Source organism: Protobothrops mucrosquamatus, unplaced genomic scaffold (assembly GCF_001527695.2).
Source record: "Protobothrops mucrosquamatus isolate PMUCROS unplaced genomic scaffold, P.Mucros_1.0 scaffold902, whole genome shotgun sequence".
NCBI classification, from domain to species: Eukaryota; Metazoa; Chordata; class Lepidosauria; order Squamata; family Viperidae; genus Protobothrops; species Protobothrops mucrosquamatus.
The window spans coordinates 398,157-417,671 of NW_015387154.1; the positions used below are offsets into that span (position 1 = coordinate 398,157).

Below are 19,515 nucleotides of genomic sequence, written 5' to 3' on the forward strand. Positions count from 1 at the left end.
ATATATATATATATATATATATATATATATATATATATATATATATATATATATATATATATATATATATCACAAACAAACAAGCAAATAAATGGATGTTTTCACCTTGTTTATGTTGTACAAATCATACTCCTATTTCTGAATTTATATACTTGGATTCAGATCTACACTGAAGAATCATCATGAATTGTGACAATGATATGGTAAATGAGGTTCATACCTACATGTTACAGTTTTTGTGCATTCCTTAAACACATATTTCCAGATCTAATTGCCACAACTTTAATTAGCACAATCATTTATGAAAAATATCAAGCACTGAGACTACCAGTAGGAAGTAACACAGATCACTTACACATATGCACAGAAAGCCCAGTCAAGATTAGCTCAGTGCATGTGATCTGGCATAAAACAAAATCTGTTACATTATTTGGAGATTTCATTTGGGAAAGCTGTATGGAACACACTAAAAGCTCCTGTGTTTTTTGTGCAGGTGGATAAAGGACACTGTAGCTGAAAGGAAATATTACATACCAGATGGGCTTGGAATGGGATAACTCATTGTGGCCAACTCACCATGGGACAATTCAACAGTTCAATTTAATTATTTAAAAATATTTTAATTTTTGTCATTCACATTTCATTTTGTCCCTTCTGTAGCATCCTTTCTTTAATGATTCTATTCTCCCATTTCTTCAATATTAGCGTGACTCTTGCCCCGTGTTTAGCTGTCCTGTGGCAAGTTGGCCATGGTGAGTTGGCTGAGGTAAATTGGCCTAGAGCCTACGGGCTAGCTCTGCAGCATTTGTTTTATGAATGGAAAAAGTAACTTTTCTTTTTATAACTGTGGATCTTGAATGTTTGTTTCAAAGTTTATTTTTCAATATATTAGTAAGATGTCAAAGTTCCCCAAGATTCTTTCTTGTTTTTGCTTTACCAAAGCCAACCCTACTGGCATATAAATTAATGGCTCAGTCAGAGTAACTTTTGTGCTTCTGAAATGTAAATTTGAGACTAATGAATTAATGGTCTTATTTAGAGGATTTAATTTCCTCCCCAGCCAACATAGACTTTTCCATTATAAGGTGCCAAATAAATGGTGATTCATTAATGCAGCAAGCTGACAATGGCACCTTCGTTTACAGAACACTCAGACACAGAAATACAACTTGGCAGAATCTCCCTCCCATAAAATGGGCCGTAATTAGCATGGCTGAACGGAGTTCACACATGCTCACAAAGATCTCAGAATGTTTGAATTCCAATTTGGCTTCACAACCTAAATATTTAAATCTGCTTTCTTTGTTTATTCAAGGTTTCAGTCAGAATCCTCTAGCAAGCCCAGAAAAAAAAGTACTTCTAAGTTGTTTCTGTGCCAAGACACAATATTAGTTGTAACTAATTAAAGAAATGAAGATTACATGAAGGATATGAAATAACTTGGTTTTTGAGAATAGCCAGGTGTTTATTCCAGATGATTACTGTAAATGTCCTATTTTATTTCTTTTTATAGATAGTGCTAGTAGCTAGAGTACAAGAATGCTCTAGGCTTCAGACATCCTCCAAATGGAAATGTTTAAAACAAAGCTGAAAAAATATAATTATAAAGGAACTCAGTTAACAGAAACAGGACATAGGTAGATATTTATCTGAGTTCTCTATTTATTTGACATATCTTATTAAACCTTCCTTTAAGTAACAAGAGATACAGTGCTAATATTGTTACAGATTTATGATTTTATTACCCTGTCTTTACTTACAGCTTATTTTTAATGATTTTTTTTTTGCATTTTTATGATTTTCTTTTTAAAAAAGGAATCTAGCTAACATTCAAATATGGGGAGACCAGAAATTCTAGTCCTGTATTAGCCACAAAGCCAGCCAAATGACCCAGCGTACTCATTTTTTTTCTCAACCAAGGAGAAAGGCAGTAGCAAACAACTAAAACTGAAGGGACTAGTTCAGTCAATCACCAGTCAAGTCCACAAAAAGTAAAGAAAGAAGAGGAGAGGAAAGGAGAGGAGAGGAGAGCCAAAGAGAAGCAATATTTATTTTTTAAAAAAATATTACACTGTAAATGGCAATAACCTGTTGGAAAAGAAATGTCTTCAAATATCAATATAATGGAACATGGAGAAAGATGCAAGTGGACTTCAGCTCCCAGAATTCTCTCCAACGGCCATGGTGGCTGGGAAATTCTGGGATTTGAAGTTCCCATGTCGGGAAGTGGCCATGGTTGGAAACAATACTTTAAAAAATAGAAAATTGTCTGAGACTATCAGCCTGTGTAGACCAGAGGACAGTACAAGATTAAATAACCGGAACTCCTATTTACTATGTTTGTACAGGCATTCTTACAAATGTGTCCTTTGCTTCTCCTCTCCTATAAGCTTTGTGAGAAATGTAGGACAATCCACCATATCCCCTATTCTATTAAGTTCCAAATAATACATTTTTCTATCATCCCCAACAAACAATATAATTTGGTATAGATTATTGCTTTTTCTATTAATATAGTTGAGCAGAAATCTTTTTTTTTATAGCAATCCAGCATGGTTTCCATATCGTTATCTTGCAACTGCTTCTACTGAGGTCTTTTTTCATTGTGTTTTAGAAAAAAAAATGATGGATGGGTACAACAACCCTGATGGCATTACCATTTCCACTTCTCATTGGTATTACACAGAATAATTTTTCCCTCTTTTATTTCTTATGCAATTCCCTGTTGCCCTAAATCAGGGGTCTTCAAACTCGGCCCTTTTATGACTCATGGACTTCAATTCCCAGAATTCCTCAGCCAGCATGCCTGGCTGAGGAATTCTGGGAGTTAAAGTCCACAAGTCATAAAGGGCCGAGTTTGAAGACCCCTGCCCTAAATCAAAGAAGAAAATTGTTGTCTTATTAGGGTCGTTCCTTTCTGAAAGTTCCAGATTTCAGAAGTGATTTTTTCTTCTCTGTTTTCTCTAAGAAATATTACCTTGAGGATCTGATACTCAATTATTTAATATCATGGCATATTGATTTTACCATGGAATTTATAGCATTCCAGGCTTTTAAATATCTAATTTATGAATCATTTATCATTTGCACCCATTACTTTTGGAACTGTCCTGAAGACTTATATAATGTCAATTAAATTTGAATTATCATATCAAGCCTACTGCATATTAGAAACATCATACAAGACTATACTCACCTTTGTAATTTCAGTTGCTAGTTGCTGAACAGAAGGAGATGCTATGGAGTATAAAATGCCTTTGCCTCTTATTGGATCATGGAGATTCACATATGCCACAGCGTTCCTCTGGAGAACTGTCCTGAAGTCCTAAAACACAAACGTGATTAATAAGTCAGATCCTAATTAAGACCTGCATTCTTATTGTAGTCCTTTGAAATGTAGGAAAGGGAGAACACGAGTCATGTTTTTCCACCTACTTCAATTCCCCAAGTAACGTTTAATTCAATTTTTATAGAATATCATTTTAGGAACTTGAAAGGAAGTCTTTATTTAATTTCTCTCTTGTGGGGTTATAATTCTATTTCTCAAATGAACAAAATGAAAAATGAGGCCAGAAGGATTTAAGAATGACTACAGTTCTAAGCAGCGAATCAAAACATTACGTCCTCTGAAATAATAGGAAGACTGTTTTGTTTTGTGTTTTTGAAAAAACAATGTTCCACATCACACTTTAAATATAAAAATTAGCAAACAAAGGGCTTGATTGCTTCCAACCAGGCACCCATATTGTAGATGTGAGTGACAATGTTTCTCCAATGTTGTCATTTTGTTATCTTTTTGAAAACAAAGGCATATTTCAATTATTTCCCACTGCCTACCTAGTAATGAAGTGTTTGTTCCATGAAGAGGATCTTTGCGTTGAGCAAAAGGGGTATAATGCAATTACGTTTGATGCAAGGATGATTTGAAGTGGAACTAAAGAAATTTTGCTCTCAGGCAATTGCAAGAAACCTTTTGAAACCTGGTTGCAACAGTTCCCTCGTTCCGTATTTTTCACAGCTTATTGTAATCCTATAATTCAGTTACAAGAATAAAGCTTTGGTAATGCTTTCATGTTGTTTACACTCAGGCCCAAGAATATCTGCACACTGCCAAGGTAACTTCAATTTCAGAGCAGTCCAGCTTTATTGTAGGTGGCAGGTCTTTAAAATCCTGCCATTAGAATTTGCAAGCTAAGCAGAAAATATGTCTTTCGTGATTACAGGGGATGTTATTAATTTATAAAGTATCTACTTAGAAAAAAGAATCCCTGCCCATAGGGCGAAAGGGAAAGAAAAGCATTCAGTTCCAGTTTAGTTGTTCTTTAAATCTCGATGAAAATATGTACCTACTGTGTTTCCTAAGATATTCTTTTGTCATTGTCAGATCAGGCCTTGATTTATATCTTCCTGCCTGGAGACTGGATCCATTAGATTGATGTACCTCTCGTGAATGATGGATCCAGAGAGGTTTCCAAATGAGATGGGATGTCCCTGTTGGTCTGCGGTATGGTCCAACTGAAGCCTTGGTTGCCACTTGGAACAAGGTGGCAAATGAAGCCTTTGGATTGGATTGCACCTATCTGATCTCTCTTCTTGTGTGGATCCCATCACTCCCTGTGGTTTCCAATGGATTGAGGAAGATGAAATGGGAAGAGGAACATCTGGAGTCTAGACCATTACTGCTGTTCAACAAAAGGCGAACTTGACTGAACATCAGTTAGAGTTGCTATTAAGGCCTATATTAGCGTGGAAAAGATGTTGAACTGTTAGTACCTCTCACCATTTTTGCATCTGCAGCTTGCTACCCCACAGTCTTGTTTCAGGTGACATGTGCCAATTTGCAGAAAGGGGCATGGACAACCTCTTACAGGGGTGCGTGGAGGAATTTGCACAGCATCTGTTGGAAGAAGTTCCTCAAATTCATTCCCATTTGGATCCTGCTCTTATCACAAGTCCAAAGAAGATGCTTGGGAAGAAGTCTCACACAACTATCTGGGAATGTTCTGAACTTCTGGGACCTGAAGAAATGGACAGGTTCCTCAATACCGTGAGCTTGGCTACCTGCTCTTTTGATCCATGCCCCTATTGGCTTGTCAAAGAGGACTGGGAGTGTTGTGTGAGTGAGTTCTGGTAGTGGTTAATTCTTTTAATAAGATGGATGTTCCTTTACCTCTGAACCAAGAACCAAATCATTTTTAATCCAGTATCTCACCTCCCTTGGGGAAAATGATGGAGAAAGTGGTTTAAAAACAGCTTTGGGAAACCTTGGAAGAAGCAGATTATCTGGATCCTTTTCAGTCAGGATTCAGACCTGGATATAGGATGAAAATAGCATTGGTCATGCTTTTGGATGACCTCTGGCATGGGCAGGATAGGAATAGTGCATCTATCCTTTTGCTACCAACCTTCCAGTGGCTTCCAATATCATGGACCATGATATCCTTCTGTATAAGCTCAGAGGATTGGAAGTGAGCAGCACAGTTTTATGCTGGCTCATCATCTTCTTGCAGGGTTGATTCCGGTCAGTGATGATTAGGGAGGAGAGGTCCTACCTTTGTCCTCTACTATGTGGGGTGCCACAGGATTTGGCACTTTTCTTCTCCTCTTTAATATCTGCATAAGTCACTAGTAAAGTCATCAGTCACCATGGGGTGAGGTATCTAATATAATTAATATATTAAATATAGTGTAATATATTTAATGAAATATTTTTCTGCCCCTGGCAATATAAGTGATGCCATAGTAAATGTCTTTACCTTATAAATTTCTTATATGCTTTCAAGGCTGTGACGATCTGGTTGGGAAACAACAAGCTTCCACTGATCCCTGGTAAAATTGAATAGCTCCAGATTTTGGGGGCCTCTGGTTTCAAAACTATGCCATCTTTGGTGCTGGATGGGATTACACTGCCCAGCCAGAGAGTGTTCAGTCTTGGGGTCCTCCTAGACTCACAACTCCTGCTCGATGAGGAGGCAAAAGTGATGGCTAGGACAGCTTTTGCACACTTTGTCATGTACTGAGTTGTACTTATAGTCACTCATGCTCTAGTCACTCCAGACTGGACTATTGCAATGAGCTCTACTTGGGATTGCCTAGAAGAGTATCCAGAATGCAGCAGTACAGGCTGTTATGTGTGCTCCATAAGCTGAACTGGCTGCCAATTCATTTCTAGGTCCAATTCAAGGTGCTGGTTTTAACCTTTAAAGTCCTTCATGACATGGAACCAGGCTATCTAAGGTTACATCAGCCTGCCTCTCCTAGTTACATCAACCCACCCCATTAGATCTGGCAGAGAAGGCATGCTGTGGATAATCAACTAGGGACCTACATTTGTATATACATTCATTACATAAATTTGATAAAGAAATAAGTTTGGTGGCTTTCAGAAGATGTGCCTTCTCTGCCATGGGTTGGCCTTATGGAACATTCTTCCCGCCAAGATTAGGTTAGCTCCATTGCTTTTGACATTTTGAAAGTCCCTCAAGATCTGGTGATGTTCTCAGGCCTGGGGCTCCCAGGGAACTGGAAACATGTTTAAATGGCTCTGTTGCTTTACGGGCCATTTTTATTTCCTTTGCCTCAGTAGTCTATATTTGTTTCTTACAACATTCATCTTTTAATGTGGATTTTTATATCTTTATATAAAGGTACTTTTATATTTGCGGTTTTATTTGATTGTTTTAAACTGCCCTGATTTGCTTTTTGTGAGATGGATAGTTATACAACTTTGGTTATTTAATTTAATAAGGTTAAAGTTTCTTTATATACCTTTTTCTTATGTCCTAATATGTATGTGTGTGTGTGTGTGTGTGCGCGCGCGCGCGTTTGTTGCCAAGTACGTTTTTGTCAGCATGTTCACAATTAACCTTTTTTCCTTTTCCTTTTGTTTTAGAACTCCACAAACTTGATAAAGTGCCCAAACTTTATTTGTAGTTTATTTTCTATATTATGAGAATTTTTTAAAATAAAACACTGTATTCCTAAAATTCCAAATATCTGGGGCTTGATAAATAGTCCTATCTCAGGGTTTTTTCCCCCCAGTTAATCTGAGAAATAGAAAAGTATACTAATTTTCAGTTGACAAACCTTTTACTAAGTAAACATGAAAAGATTGATACGAGCACTGATTTTATACTTTAAGGCAGACATGTCAAACTTGCGATGTCACATGACATTACGAGACGTATCGGGACAGTTTTGCCATTGCCGGCAATGGGGTGGGCGCGGCTTCCAGATGACGCATCCAGCCAGCAGGCCGGTAGTTTGACACCCCTACTTTAAGGTAAAGGTAAAACTTTCCCCTGTCCAGCCATGTCTGACTCTAGAGGGCAGTACTCATCCCTGTTTCTTAGCCAAGGGTGCCAGTGTTATCCAAAGACATTTCCATGTTCATGTAGCCAGCTATACACCGAAGCACATGGAACACTGTTACCTTCCCATTGAAAGTGGTACCTATTTATCTACTTACATTTTCATGCTTTTGAACTGCTAGGTGAGTAGGAGTTGGGGCAAGTAATAGGAGTTTCCCTTGTTGCATCGTGTTCGAGCCTCAAACCCAAACTATCAGATTTCCAGCTGAGAAGCTCAGCATCTTTATCCAGTGAGCTACCCTGCCCCCTTTATACTTTAAAACCCTTGTTTACTCATTATTTACTTACATCAGCAGTTCAGAAACTTTGAGAGGAGTTCCTGGTTTTGCATACTGTTTGCCTAATATTAGTTTATGCCATGGAGAAAAACTTCATCTAAAATTCTCCTGTTTTGTGGAATTAGCTGTCCTCTGAGATACACAAGACACCTATAATGCTGATGTCTTTCAGGCATCTTTTAAAGATCCATCTTTTTATTTCCCTCTGCAACCACTTTCCTTTGCATTTTCTAATGGAATGCTTTTAATTCTTTTTTATTCTTTTTAAACTCTTTTTTTAGTCTGCTTTTATCTTCCTTTTATCTTTATTATTTTGATAAAGAGCTTCGGGTGTTTTTTTAAAAAAAATGAGAAACAGAACATTCTTTTGAATTTAAAAACTAGTGCATGGAATAAAAACAGTTTGGCTAAATTACTAGGTTAGTCTGTGGAAATATAAAAGATATATAGATGATTAACTGATTAATTTCTGCAAAACGTCTGCCAATAATGATTGTTTTATCAGCGTCTATTATGAATGTTGCATCATAAAAGCAAGAGAGGATTAAGGAAGGGACCCTGTTTATATCTTCTTTTAATATGTAAATTCTGAACCTCCGAACATATGGTTTTATGTATTTGTTCAATGTTTTAGCTTTGTTGTACACCACTCAGAGTCACTTTTGGTGAAATGGATGGCTATATGAATTCAATAAATAAATATAGTATTGACTCAAAGCTACTAGATTGAACCAATAAATGTCCATTAAAACTGAATTGCTTGGCTTCTTTAAAATAGAGATGGAATTTACTTTTATTCTGCTTACATTATTCAAACCCAACAGGCTGATATATATTTGACTTATATTTTAATATTGTCCATCTCCTTTTTTTCTCCTGGAAGTTTTATTGTTTGATCTGACCAACAGGCATGTACCAATTAGTCCCTTACCTCGATTATCCTTATGGCTTATATAGCCAGATCCCTCTAGTCACTGATTGACTGACAGACTGTCTCATTAACCATTTTTGTACTCTTAGTGCAGACATGTCAAACACAAGGCTAGATGTGGGCTGCATATGGCCCGCAAAGTGGTTTCATGTGGCCTGCGAAGCCATCCTGGAAACAGTGAGGGAACGGCCCCCTCTGCCTTGGCCCTGGCCCAGGCCAGCCGGGAGCCAATGTACAATTTTGTGGTGGCCATCTATGCTGAAACACCTTCAGTCTTAGCTCCACAAGGCTGTCTGGAAACAGCGAGGAACCAGTAGAACCTTGAGCAGCAGCCTTGAGGAAGTGGGGCTGGGCTTGGTGCCACGGGTGCTCAAGGGCCAGGCTGGGCATTGGACCTCTGCTGCCCAGGGCTCCAGGCAGCCCACACCACCATCCAGCCCCCCCGCATGGCCTGAGAGGAACAGTGAGGCTCCTCCAGTGGACCATGCCTTGGCACTTGCCCTGGTCCCACCCCCTTCTGCCAGAGACCCTCAGATCTGTCCCACTCCTGCCCAGGCCCCCACAGGCACCCTTGACGCGAATGATGTAGAGCTGGCCACACCCATTCCATCCACGCCCACCTAGTAGGCCGCACCCACCCTAGCCACACCCACCCAGCCCCCTGAGGGCAACCGCAATGCTGATGCGTCCCTCAATGAAATTGAGTTTGACACCCCTGTCTTAGTGGATTCCACGATGCATCTAGAAAATAATTTCCTTTTGCTAAATTCAACATTCAGTTGACACAACTTAGTATCTGTTTGCTGTTAAAGAATATTTTAATTGACTACAAATTAGAAGAGGATGCTCCAAAAATACTGATTAATCACCTGAATTGTTATGAAATAATAGCTCTAAAATGATCAGTTTTCATCTACACGTGTTTTAATATCTTTATTCATTTTGGTGGTGCTAATTTTCTCTTGCTGCTAAATAAATTGATAGGGCCAGAAAACTGCCTATAATATATTACTAATCAAACACCTTATTTTTATTACAAGTAGTCCTTGACTAATCACCACAACTGAGCCCAAACTTTCTGTTGCTAAAGGAGACAGATGTTTACTTCATTTTATGACCTTTCTTCTCATGCTGTTAAGTGAATCACTGCAGTTGGTTAAATTAGTAACACAGTTGTTAAGTGAATCTGGCCTCCCCATTGATTTTGCTTATATAAAGAACACCATTAATTTTGCAAAAGGTGACCCTACTTACAGCAACTTACATTTTTAAGTGACACTAACATGACTATAGGTCAGGGGTCTTCAAAATTGGCAACTTTAAGACTTGGCAACTTTAAGACAGGGCTGGCTGAGGAATTCTGGGAGCTGAAGTCCACAAGTCTTAAAGTTGCCAAGTTTGAAGACCCTTGCTATAGGTAAATGGAGACTCCTTCATTCAGGCCAAAAGCATCTAAAAAGGCTAAATCATGGCAACTGGATCAAAGTTTATCAAAACTGAGACATTTTGTTACTTATCCAAGTAACTTCCTCAGTCAAAATAAATATTTGGTTAGGCAAAATGTAGTAACTCTTACTATAATGACTGCAGGGGTTACTATAACAATATGTAAATGAAGACTCAATCATCCAGGCAAAAAGCTGCCAAGATTTAACCTTTTTAGATACCAAGATGACTCTTCAGTTCTTGGCTAGAACAAGAATCATTGGAATCATCCCTCAATTAATTAAATAGTGATATTGATTTAGATGATAATCATAAAGGCAATTGATAACAGCTATATATCTGGGGAATATTCAAATACCATGGCCCTCTCTTTTTTCTTCACAGATACCACTGCTTACTCATTCATCCTTCTGGGTACAATCACTGAACACATAAAGCAAACAGGAAATGCAGCTTAGACTCAACTGCATGTTTAGAAAACATGTCTGAGAAGTTAGAAAAGAACACATTCAGAGAATAAAATTTAGAAACAGGAGACCAGGAAGATCCATAGGACATATCAAATAATAATTCCTATCCTTGATATTGGCAACTCTAGATCAGTGGTTAGAATGCATTACTGCAGGCTACTTCTGCTGACTGCCGGCTGCCAGCAGTTCGGCAGTTCGAGTCTCACCGGCACAAGGGTGACTCAGCCTTCCATCCTTCTGAGATCGATAAAATGAGGATCCAGATCTTTGGGGGCAATAGACTGACTCTGTAAACCGCTTAGAGAGGGCTGTAAAGCACTGTGAAGCGGTATATAAGTCTAAGTGCTATTACTATTGCTATTGTATGAAGAAAGAAACCTGTAAAGATTCTTACCTCTGCCCATTCGTAGGAACCAATCTTGCCAAACATGGTTCCTCCCCATGAACAGAAAATGATGGTCCGCTCAGGCCTCCAACCTTTCTTTACCTTCCTCATCAAGGCTTGGATAAGTGCAGTCATTACTGCTGTGCCGTGAGCCCACTGCTCACTACTGTAGCCAGGCAAACTGCTGTGGTGGCTGCCAACTATGACATATCTATCTGAAAAATATAAAGCAAGCCAATGCTTTTATTAATGAAGCAATGCAACCCAAAGTCCTTCCAAACACAGATTGTATCATTACCTTTCCCATTCTTGTCAGCTGTGTAACAGCTATAGTTTGCCACAATAGTCAGCTGGGTTCAAGAGTCACTTTTATCTGAAAGACCTCAACCTTATTTGCTTGCAATCCCAAGCTTACAACATAATTTATAATGCAGAATGCTTTATAGTGAATCATCCAATGAACCTATCTGGAAAGACATAAGACTGAATAGTTATTGCAACCAACTAAAATGGATGTAAACTGTCTTAAGAGGTTAGATTTGTTTTGATTGGTTTTCAATAATTACTATATTTTTGGAATCCCAAAGGTGCTTTTTCAGGAGGCAACTGGACTTTCTTGTTTTTCTTTGAAGACATTTCGCTTCTCATCCAAGAAGCTTCTTCAGCTCTGACTGGATGGTGGGGAATGGAAGGATTTATACCCCTTGCAGACAGCTGGTCATTTGCATTCTTTTGCTGTCTGCAAGGAGTATAAATCCTTCCATTCCCCACCATCCAGTCAAAGCTGAAGAAGCTTCTGTGATAAGAAGTGAAAAGTCTTTAAAGAAAAACAAGAAAGTCCAGTTGCTTCTTGAAAAAAGCAGCTTTGGGACAGCCATGACCTGGATGACTAAGAATCTCCATAGACATATATTTCTGGAAGTAACTCAAATAGCTCACTATATTTAAAGCGAGTTGAAATAACTGGTGATCATAGTCTCCTGCTTTCTGTTTGCTAAAGGTCTATAGTATAAGGTATCTTCTCTGGCAAATATGACTCCTACCAGAGATCTTACTCAGATATGAATGGTTAAACTAAATAACAGTAAACTAAAATACATCATGTGGAATGTGCTAAGAAGATGTATAATGTCTACACCAGTGTTTTTCAGCCTTAGTATCTTTAATGTGTGGATTTCACTCCCATAATTATTTTTCAGACAGGTGTAAATGGTCAGTCTGGGTAACTATATAGAACAAATTCTAAAAATAATAGGCTGTTGTGTATAGTTTGAAGGTTAAGTGCAATACACTGTCCAGAATAAGTTATGAAATTCTGTTCTTGTTCAGCAATATGACAAGTGACTTGCAGAGGTTAGCAGATAGAGAGATAAAAATAAACCTACCAGGAACTGTGGCTCCTTTTAAATAACCAACAACACTGGATATTGCTTTATATGTTGGCTGAGTTTGAATATTCAAAGTCACAATTTTCCTTTCTGCTAAGAGAAAAAGAAAAAAAAATATTTTGGATCCATCTGCAAAGTTTTTAAGAAACCATATACAACTTTGTCTACCCAAAGTTACCACCTGAATTTCCAAAACTGACAAGAATTTTGTCCATTTTTTATTATTTTATTTTCTTAATACACTTTAATTACCTGTAGTACATTATAATAAAAGACATCTTTATTCATCAACATCTAAGGAAAAATAGAATGGGAAAGTATTCTTTTATTTAGCAATTTTCTGATTTACCACATAATTCAGTGATTTAATATTTTGTTTATTTATTTTAGAAAATTTATATAGCTACCTACTCACTCACGGCGACTCTGACAATTACTTGAAAGTTATCAAAACTGTGCAATATTCTGAAAATGTAAACAGTATGAAAGAACATGAAACAGATTAAAATGCACATATTACAGTAAAACCTTGTTTAACAAAAGGAATATAGATCACTTAACTAGATATATAAGTGTAAACAATTTTAAATTACTGAATGGAGCAGTTCTATCACTTCTATCATTTTGGCATAAATTCTTTCAGTAGCACTGTATCTGTAAAAACATATTACTAATCAAACTGAAGCAATTTCACCTTATTACAGGGGTTCGAGGGACTCAAAATATGTCCTTTTATCCAGGCCATTAGTATTTTAATCATTTGATCTAATGACTGATGATTTCTTTTTTAATGCTATTTTTATAATTATGATTGCTTTATTACATTTTATAAGCTTCCTAGAATTATCAGGGTTTGGAGCATCATACACATTTTAAATATTTTAAAACTTACAAATGAGTAATATCAATAGCAGAGACCTAATCAAACATCATAAATATAATATTGAATAAATTCTTGTGCTGGTATATCTAAATAAGAATTTTTGTGAGAAATACAATACTATCCATAAGAATCAAAAATTAAATTTCAAGCTACATGAGCCAATTGTACTCTGAACATAAATGGAAGCCTTTTTAGTTTTAAAATAGGGTTGGATAATCTGAATAGTGGTTGCACTTTAAAGTTTCTTTCAGCTACTTTATCCTGCAAGAACAGGATGATTTATGATTTATGATTTTATCAGAATGGCTATTTAGAACTGAGGGGAGCTTAAAATGAGGTAATTGAATTTACCATTAATGCCCCAGTTTGTATTAAGTTGACCGAAACATGCAAAACATTGTAGTTTTACTTCTAAATCCTTGTAACAAATCTTGTGGTGTTCCAACAGACAAAAATGGATCTGGGAAGCTAAAATAGTTTATGGGTTATTTTGTGTGTGTGTGGGAGAGAGAACTACAGCAAATATGTCCCAGAGCAAGCTTAACAGAAATATAGGAAGAATTGATATCCACAAAAGCAGACTAGGAAAGGAAGAATTGTAGTGATGATAGCTAAAATTTAACCACTCTACATATATTCTTGGTTGTAGGGAACATGATGACACAGTGGCTAAAGATGCTGAGCTTGTCAGCTGGAAACCTGATAACCTGCATTCGAGACCCAAGTTCTATATGATGGGGTGAGCTCCCGTTATTTGTCGCAGTTCCTGCTCATCTAGCAGTTCAAAAGCATGCAAGTGCAAGTAGATAAATAGGTACCACTTTGGTGGTAAAGTAATAGTGTTTCATGTGCCTCAGCATATAGTCTCATGAACACAGAAATGTATTTGGGCAATGCTGGCTCCCTTGACTAAGAAACAAAGATAAAGCACCGTTCCCTACAGTCGGACAAGACTGGATAGGGGAAACCTTTAACTTTATAATCTTGGTTAGCAAAGAAGTCAGGCTAGAACTTTTCTCTGTCCATGTTTTCTTGATCTGCTAGGGTTGCTTTGAGTGTTGAACATTACCTTGCCTAATGGAAGCATCCCTACTTAAAGCAGTGTTTCCAGTAACATTTTGACTTTAGTTTCATTACTAGGATCACCTAAAAGCAAGGGCTACTAAAAGGCCAATAAAAAGGATCTGGAATAAGAACTTAGAGCTGATGATGAAAGTAGCTGTACTGTACATCAATTATTCTCTGGTTCATTTCTGCTTTCCAATTGGAGGTCTGCATTCCAGATCTACTCCTCACCCATATTTTAGCTAATTTCAGATGACTTTCCTCCCCTTAATGCATTCTTCCCAGAGCTCTTTTTGAAGTTCTGTAAAACATGGGTACTATTTCATCTCCCTAATCAATATCACTCATAGCCTGAACATCAGAAATAATTATACTCACATCATTAAGCCAAAATGATACTTTACGGGAACATTATTTCATCTTTAGTCTCAGGGACAATTATCCCTCTCATTGTTCCTTTCCTCCCAATAGTTTTGTTTCTTGGTCTCATCCAACAAACATGCAGGATTGGTTAATTGGGAAAGACTTAAAAGGAAAATAACCTGCCTATTTGTCTTTATCAAAACAACACAACAACAACTCCTTTCAGGTTCATGTTCCTAGGATCTGATAATGATTTGTTTTAAATACTAATTGAACCTTCCTTCCTTCCTTTCTCTGTCTCTTCCTCTTTCTTAGGCTAAGAAAAACAAATAGCCTTATTAGACATTGAAAGAGGAGCAACAACAGATAGAGTCTTGTCCTTTTTTTCTCAGCAAAATATTACCAATAATACAATTTGATGTAAATCATGGGATCATCAGACGAATATCAGTAACTTTAGCCAATATTTTACGTATTCAGCACCACCCCTGTTTGGACTGGAAAGGCATGGCAGTAATAATCAAACTGAAGTTCAAGATTATATATCCCTGGATATGTGTTTATGGAAGAGACGCCTTTGGATTTTGTATCTTTGATGGTAGCTTTACTTTTTTAACCTATTTTGGATGTTTTTCTATATTTCTGTTCCACATCACTGACTTCTGGTGGCAGGAAAATCAGTGATCTCATAAGAGGGCTACAAAAAAAATAGAGAATATATTTCAATGTGGTACAATAAATTATGGAAACATCATGTCAACAGTGTGTCTTCTGTAATGACTAGTCCTAATCCCTCCTTTGATGGGCAATATTGGAAGAAACTGCTCCTCACCAGCAATCAGATCAGGTAATAAAACACAAAGGCATATTGTACAGTGACATGACTTCATTTAAAAGCTTAGTATGCCTAACAAAGACTCAAAAGCTCTCAGTGGAGTATGGAGAAAAAATAAAGTTTAATTTTCTTTAAATTGTTCTGACAACCAATCTCATGTTCCTACATTAGACATCTTGATAACTTTATCTCTTTATGTTCCAGGAACTGTCAGGGAAACTTCAAGTTAATACAACTTGAAATATTCTCTTTATCTAAGCCATAAAGCTACTGCACCATAAAAGGACAAAAATGAATCGTTGTTGGGTGTTAACAGTTATAGTTTAGCTCCATGCTTTTGGGAGCCTTTAATTCCAAACCCACAACATACTATACATCCAATATGTGTAATCTGTGTTCCCTTGCACTGTTGAACGCAACTCAAGGCTGTGAATGGATATGAAAGTATGTAAATAGCTAAACTACAGAAAGACAACATAATTAAAAAAATATTATTACTTATTTAGCATATGATGAGAATATGAAAAAGAGAAGTAAATATATACACACAATCCACATAAGTATATACAAAACTTCTGTGAGGGTACAGCAATGGCCTGATAACCAATTCAGCTATCCAGGCAATTACCTCTGGTATTACTTCATGCAGATCTTCCAAGGAACTAGAGAACACATGGTGTGGGCAGTCTTGCACAATAAGTTTAATAATTTAATAAACGTCTCAATGATAACAGGTTAATATACTGACTATTAAGACAGCTTAATATATTGATACTACATGAAAATATTGCATATATGTGTCTGTCTCAGGGTTTAATATTAAATCTAATTTTAAAAAAGTTTGTATTATATATTTGGAATAGCACTAGCAATAGCACTTAGGCTTATATACCACTTCATAGTTCTTTTTACAGCACTCTCTAAGTGGTTTACAGAATCAGCATATTGCCCCCAACAATCTGGGTCCTCATTTCACCGACCTCGAAAGGATGGAAGGCTGAGTCAACCCTGAGCTGGTCAGGACTGAACTCCTGGCAGTGGACAAAGTCAACTGTAATACTGCATTCTAATCACTGTACCACCACAGCTCCTCTGATGCCCTCTGGAGCATCTTGCCACAAAAGGTGAGATCTTTCTCCATCCTTCCGACCTTCTGGAAGGGCCTTAAACCTTCTCTGCTAATTGACTGTGGTCCCGATGAAGACATGCTATACTGGAGGTCATTGAGAAGACAAAAGCCCAACCCATACCATTTCTAGTCTTTATTTAATTGTTGCTAATTTTAATGCTTGTATATTTAAGTTTTTTATGACCCTATAAGCAGCCCATAGTCACTTTGGATAGTGATATGGGCAGCGTACAAATTTGATAGATAAATTTAAAGTAATAAATAAATAAGTATTTAACCCACTGAAGTTTGATCCACACATGGATTGTTTTCTTCCTGCCCAGACAGTATCTGGTAGTTGAGTTCCATCTTTTAGGATGGGGAAATGAGTAGAGCTAGAGAAAGCCATAGAGCAGAGGAGACAGGACACTGTATTGTTAATGACAATATGGTCCCTCAGGTGAATGATGATGTCCTTAGCAAAACACCAGGAGCAAGCCTGTAGCTGTGGCTGCTTAAAGAGATTCACAAGATTCCTAGGGGAATCCTTTATAAATAATGTCTAGATTATTCCCAGGAAGCCTCAATGCAAAGATTTATCTGCCTGGTGTTCTCACTGTGCTCACCGAGAATGCAGTCTATTGCTTTGCCAAGCCCATAACCAGTGGTGGGATTCAGCCAGTTTGCACCACTTCGGCAGAACCGGTAGCTAATTTTTTGTTGCCCAGGCCCAGAACGGACTTCCGGAGGCAGCATCCACATAGAGAACCAGTTGTTCACATATCTGAATCCCACCAATGCCACAAACTAATAACCAAGCTAGCTTGGGAAGAGAGTTACTAAAAAAACCTTAAAAGTGTTAGGAAGGATATACATTTAAGTAGGACATTTTTGAGACCAGGCATCCATAAATGTATTGTGTGCCAAAGATTATGATTTTGAATGTTCTCTCTGCCTTTCCACAATTCAGAACAGTGGAAATGCCATTAAGCTGAATTTCAGGTGAGAAATGCAGGGAGTCATTGACTCACAACAGTTTGTTTAATGACCATTCAAAGTTACAACAGACTGAAAAAAAAAGTGACCGGTGACTATTTTTCACATTTACGACAGACATTGCATCTTCCCCGTGGTCATGTGATCAAAATTCAGAAGCGTAGCAACTGATTCATAATTATGACCATTGCAGTGCTCTGGGGTCACATGATCACCTTTTACAACTTTCCGACAAGCAAAGTCAATGGGAAAGACAGATTCACTTAACAACAGTGTTACTATCTTAACAACTGCAGTGGTCCCCTGGCAAGAAAGTTTGTAAAATGGGGCAAAATTCACTTAACAAATGTCTCACTTAGCAAAAGAAATCTGGGGCTCAACTGTTGTCGTAACTCGAGGATGACCTGTACAAAGTCTCATATAGCAATGGGTGAGCCTTCTCAGCCTACCTAACATATTCTGAGATGAAATAAAAAACATTATTGAGGAATGAGTCTAAAATGACCTAATTGCACTTCTGCAGAAAAAGTTATACATGGATTCTTAACAGAATTTGCTCTCCCCTCTGAAGCTCATGCTGTGGGAGTTACAAGGGGATCTAATTTTATATATTCTGATGCGATGAACATATGCTTCTGAAAAGCATGGCTTCAGCCATGCTAAATTGCTCTTATTCTCAACTATCTGGTAACTATGAAAAATATGAATGTCATGTGGAAATTTAAAACACTAAACTATTAGCCCTCTTATTAATCCCGAGAAACACAGGGAATCTTCAACTTATAACCAGTTCTTGCACTTAGGTCTGTTGCAGCATTCCCACAGTCTCGGGATCAAAATGTGGACCCTGGGAAAATGGCATGTATTTACAATGATTATGGCCTCCCAAATTCCCATGATTGAAATTCGCAACCTTCCCGGCCATCTTTTGACAAGCAAAGTTAATGGAGAAAGCAGGATTTGCTTAACATTGGCATGGTTCACTTAACAGTCATGGCAAAAAAGATCATAAAATCAGGCATGGCTCACTGCCTTGCTTAATAATGTAAATTCTGATCACAGTTGTGGTGGTAAGTCAGAGATTACTAGTAACTAAGACTAGTGAAGGAGTTCTATACTATTTAAAATGCATAACTCGATTAAATATTACTGGTTATTTTGTGCGTGTGTCTTTTTATTTCAGAACTTGATTCCTTCCATATTAGTTCAACTCCAAAAAGAGTAGAGAATACAAGGCTTGTGTAGGAGATGACCAGGCTGAGCCTGAGGGAGGGAGTCAAACACCTCATCAGCCTCAAGTCCCTTCGCTCCCACAAGAGATCTAAGCCCAGCCCACCTTGAATTCCATTGACCCTTATCTACCCCTAATTTGCTTGGGCCATTAGTAGTTCAGATTCTTGTGGAGAGCTTAAGCTTGCAATAAATCTTTATATTCATTTGAACTGTCTGAATTTCCTGATTTCCTGCACTTGACAGCTATCAATTTATCCCAACATGTCCTTCACAAAGACACTCTCTGTACAGCAGGCCAGAAAGTCAGGAAAATATTTCTCACCACATCATTTATATGGTGTATTTATTTCTGCAAAATTAATTCTTGCCTACTAATGTATCAAATAGCCTATGAAGACAATTAGCTGCAAATCAATGGCCGCAGAGAGAATGTTGAATATATTGTAAACTTTCATATCCAATGCTTTTGTCAGCATAGTTTATGGGAAAGATAGAACTCTTATTACAGACATATTCTACTGCTTTTCTTTTTTTCATGATTCCTCATGTAATTTGCTGGATTTAATGAAGTCTTTCTTCCCACCTCCAAATATATTTTGATTGATTAAAAAGAAATCAATGATAAAAAAAGCTTTATTCCCCTAAGGCCATTCCAAATGGAACAGAATCTTTAAAAAGACAGCAAAGTTTTCTTTTATCTTGGGGAAATGATTTCTGTAATGATGCTATCTGAGGCAATGAATATGTGCTGACATTTTGCTAGC

At 37.4% G+C, this 19,515-nt stretch overlaps 1 protein-coding gene across 1 annotated transcript in view; it reads right to left on the reverse strand.

Annotated features, from left to right (window-relative positions):
* The window catches only part of LOC107290464 (inactive N-acetylated-alpha-linked acidic dipeptidase-like protein 2), a 95,996-nt gene extending 83,639 nt beyond the window's left edge, over positions 1–12,357 (reverse strand). Inside the window, exons 1-3 of the mRNA XM_015819341.1 lie at positions 12,266–12,357; positions 10,890–11,095; positions 3,197–3,325 (exon numbers count right to left, since the gene is read on the reverse strand). Coding sequence (XP_015674827.1) covers positions 3,197–3,325; positions 10,890–11,015 — 255 coding nt within the window. The 5' untranslated portion in view covers positions 11,016–11,095; positions 12,266–12,357. The remainder of the gene's footprint in view (positions 1–3,196; positions 3,326–10,889; positions 11,096–12,265) is intronic.
* Between the last annotated feature and the right edge of the window lie 7,158 nt (positions 12,358–19,515).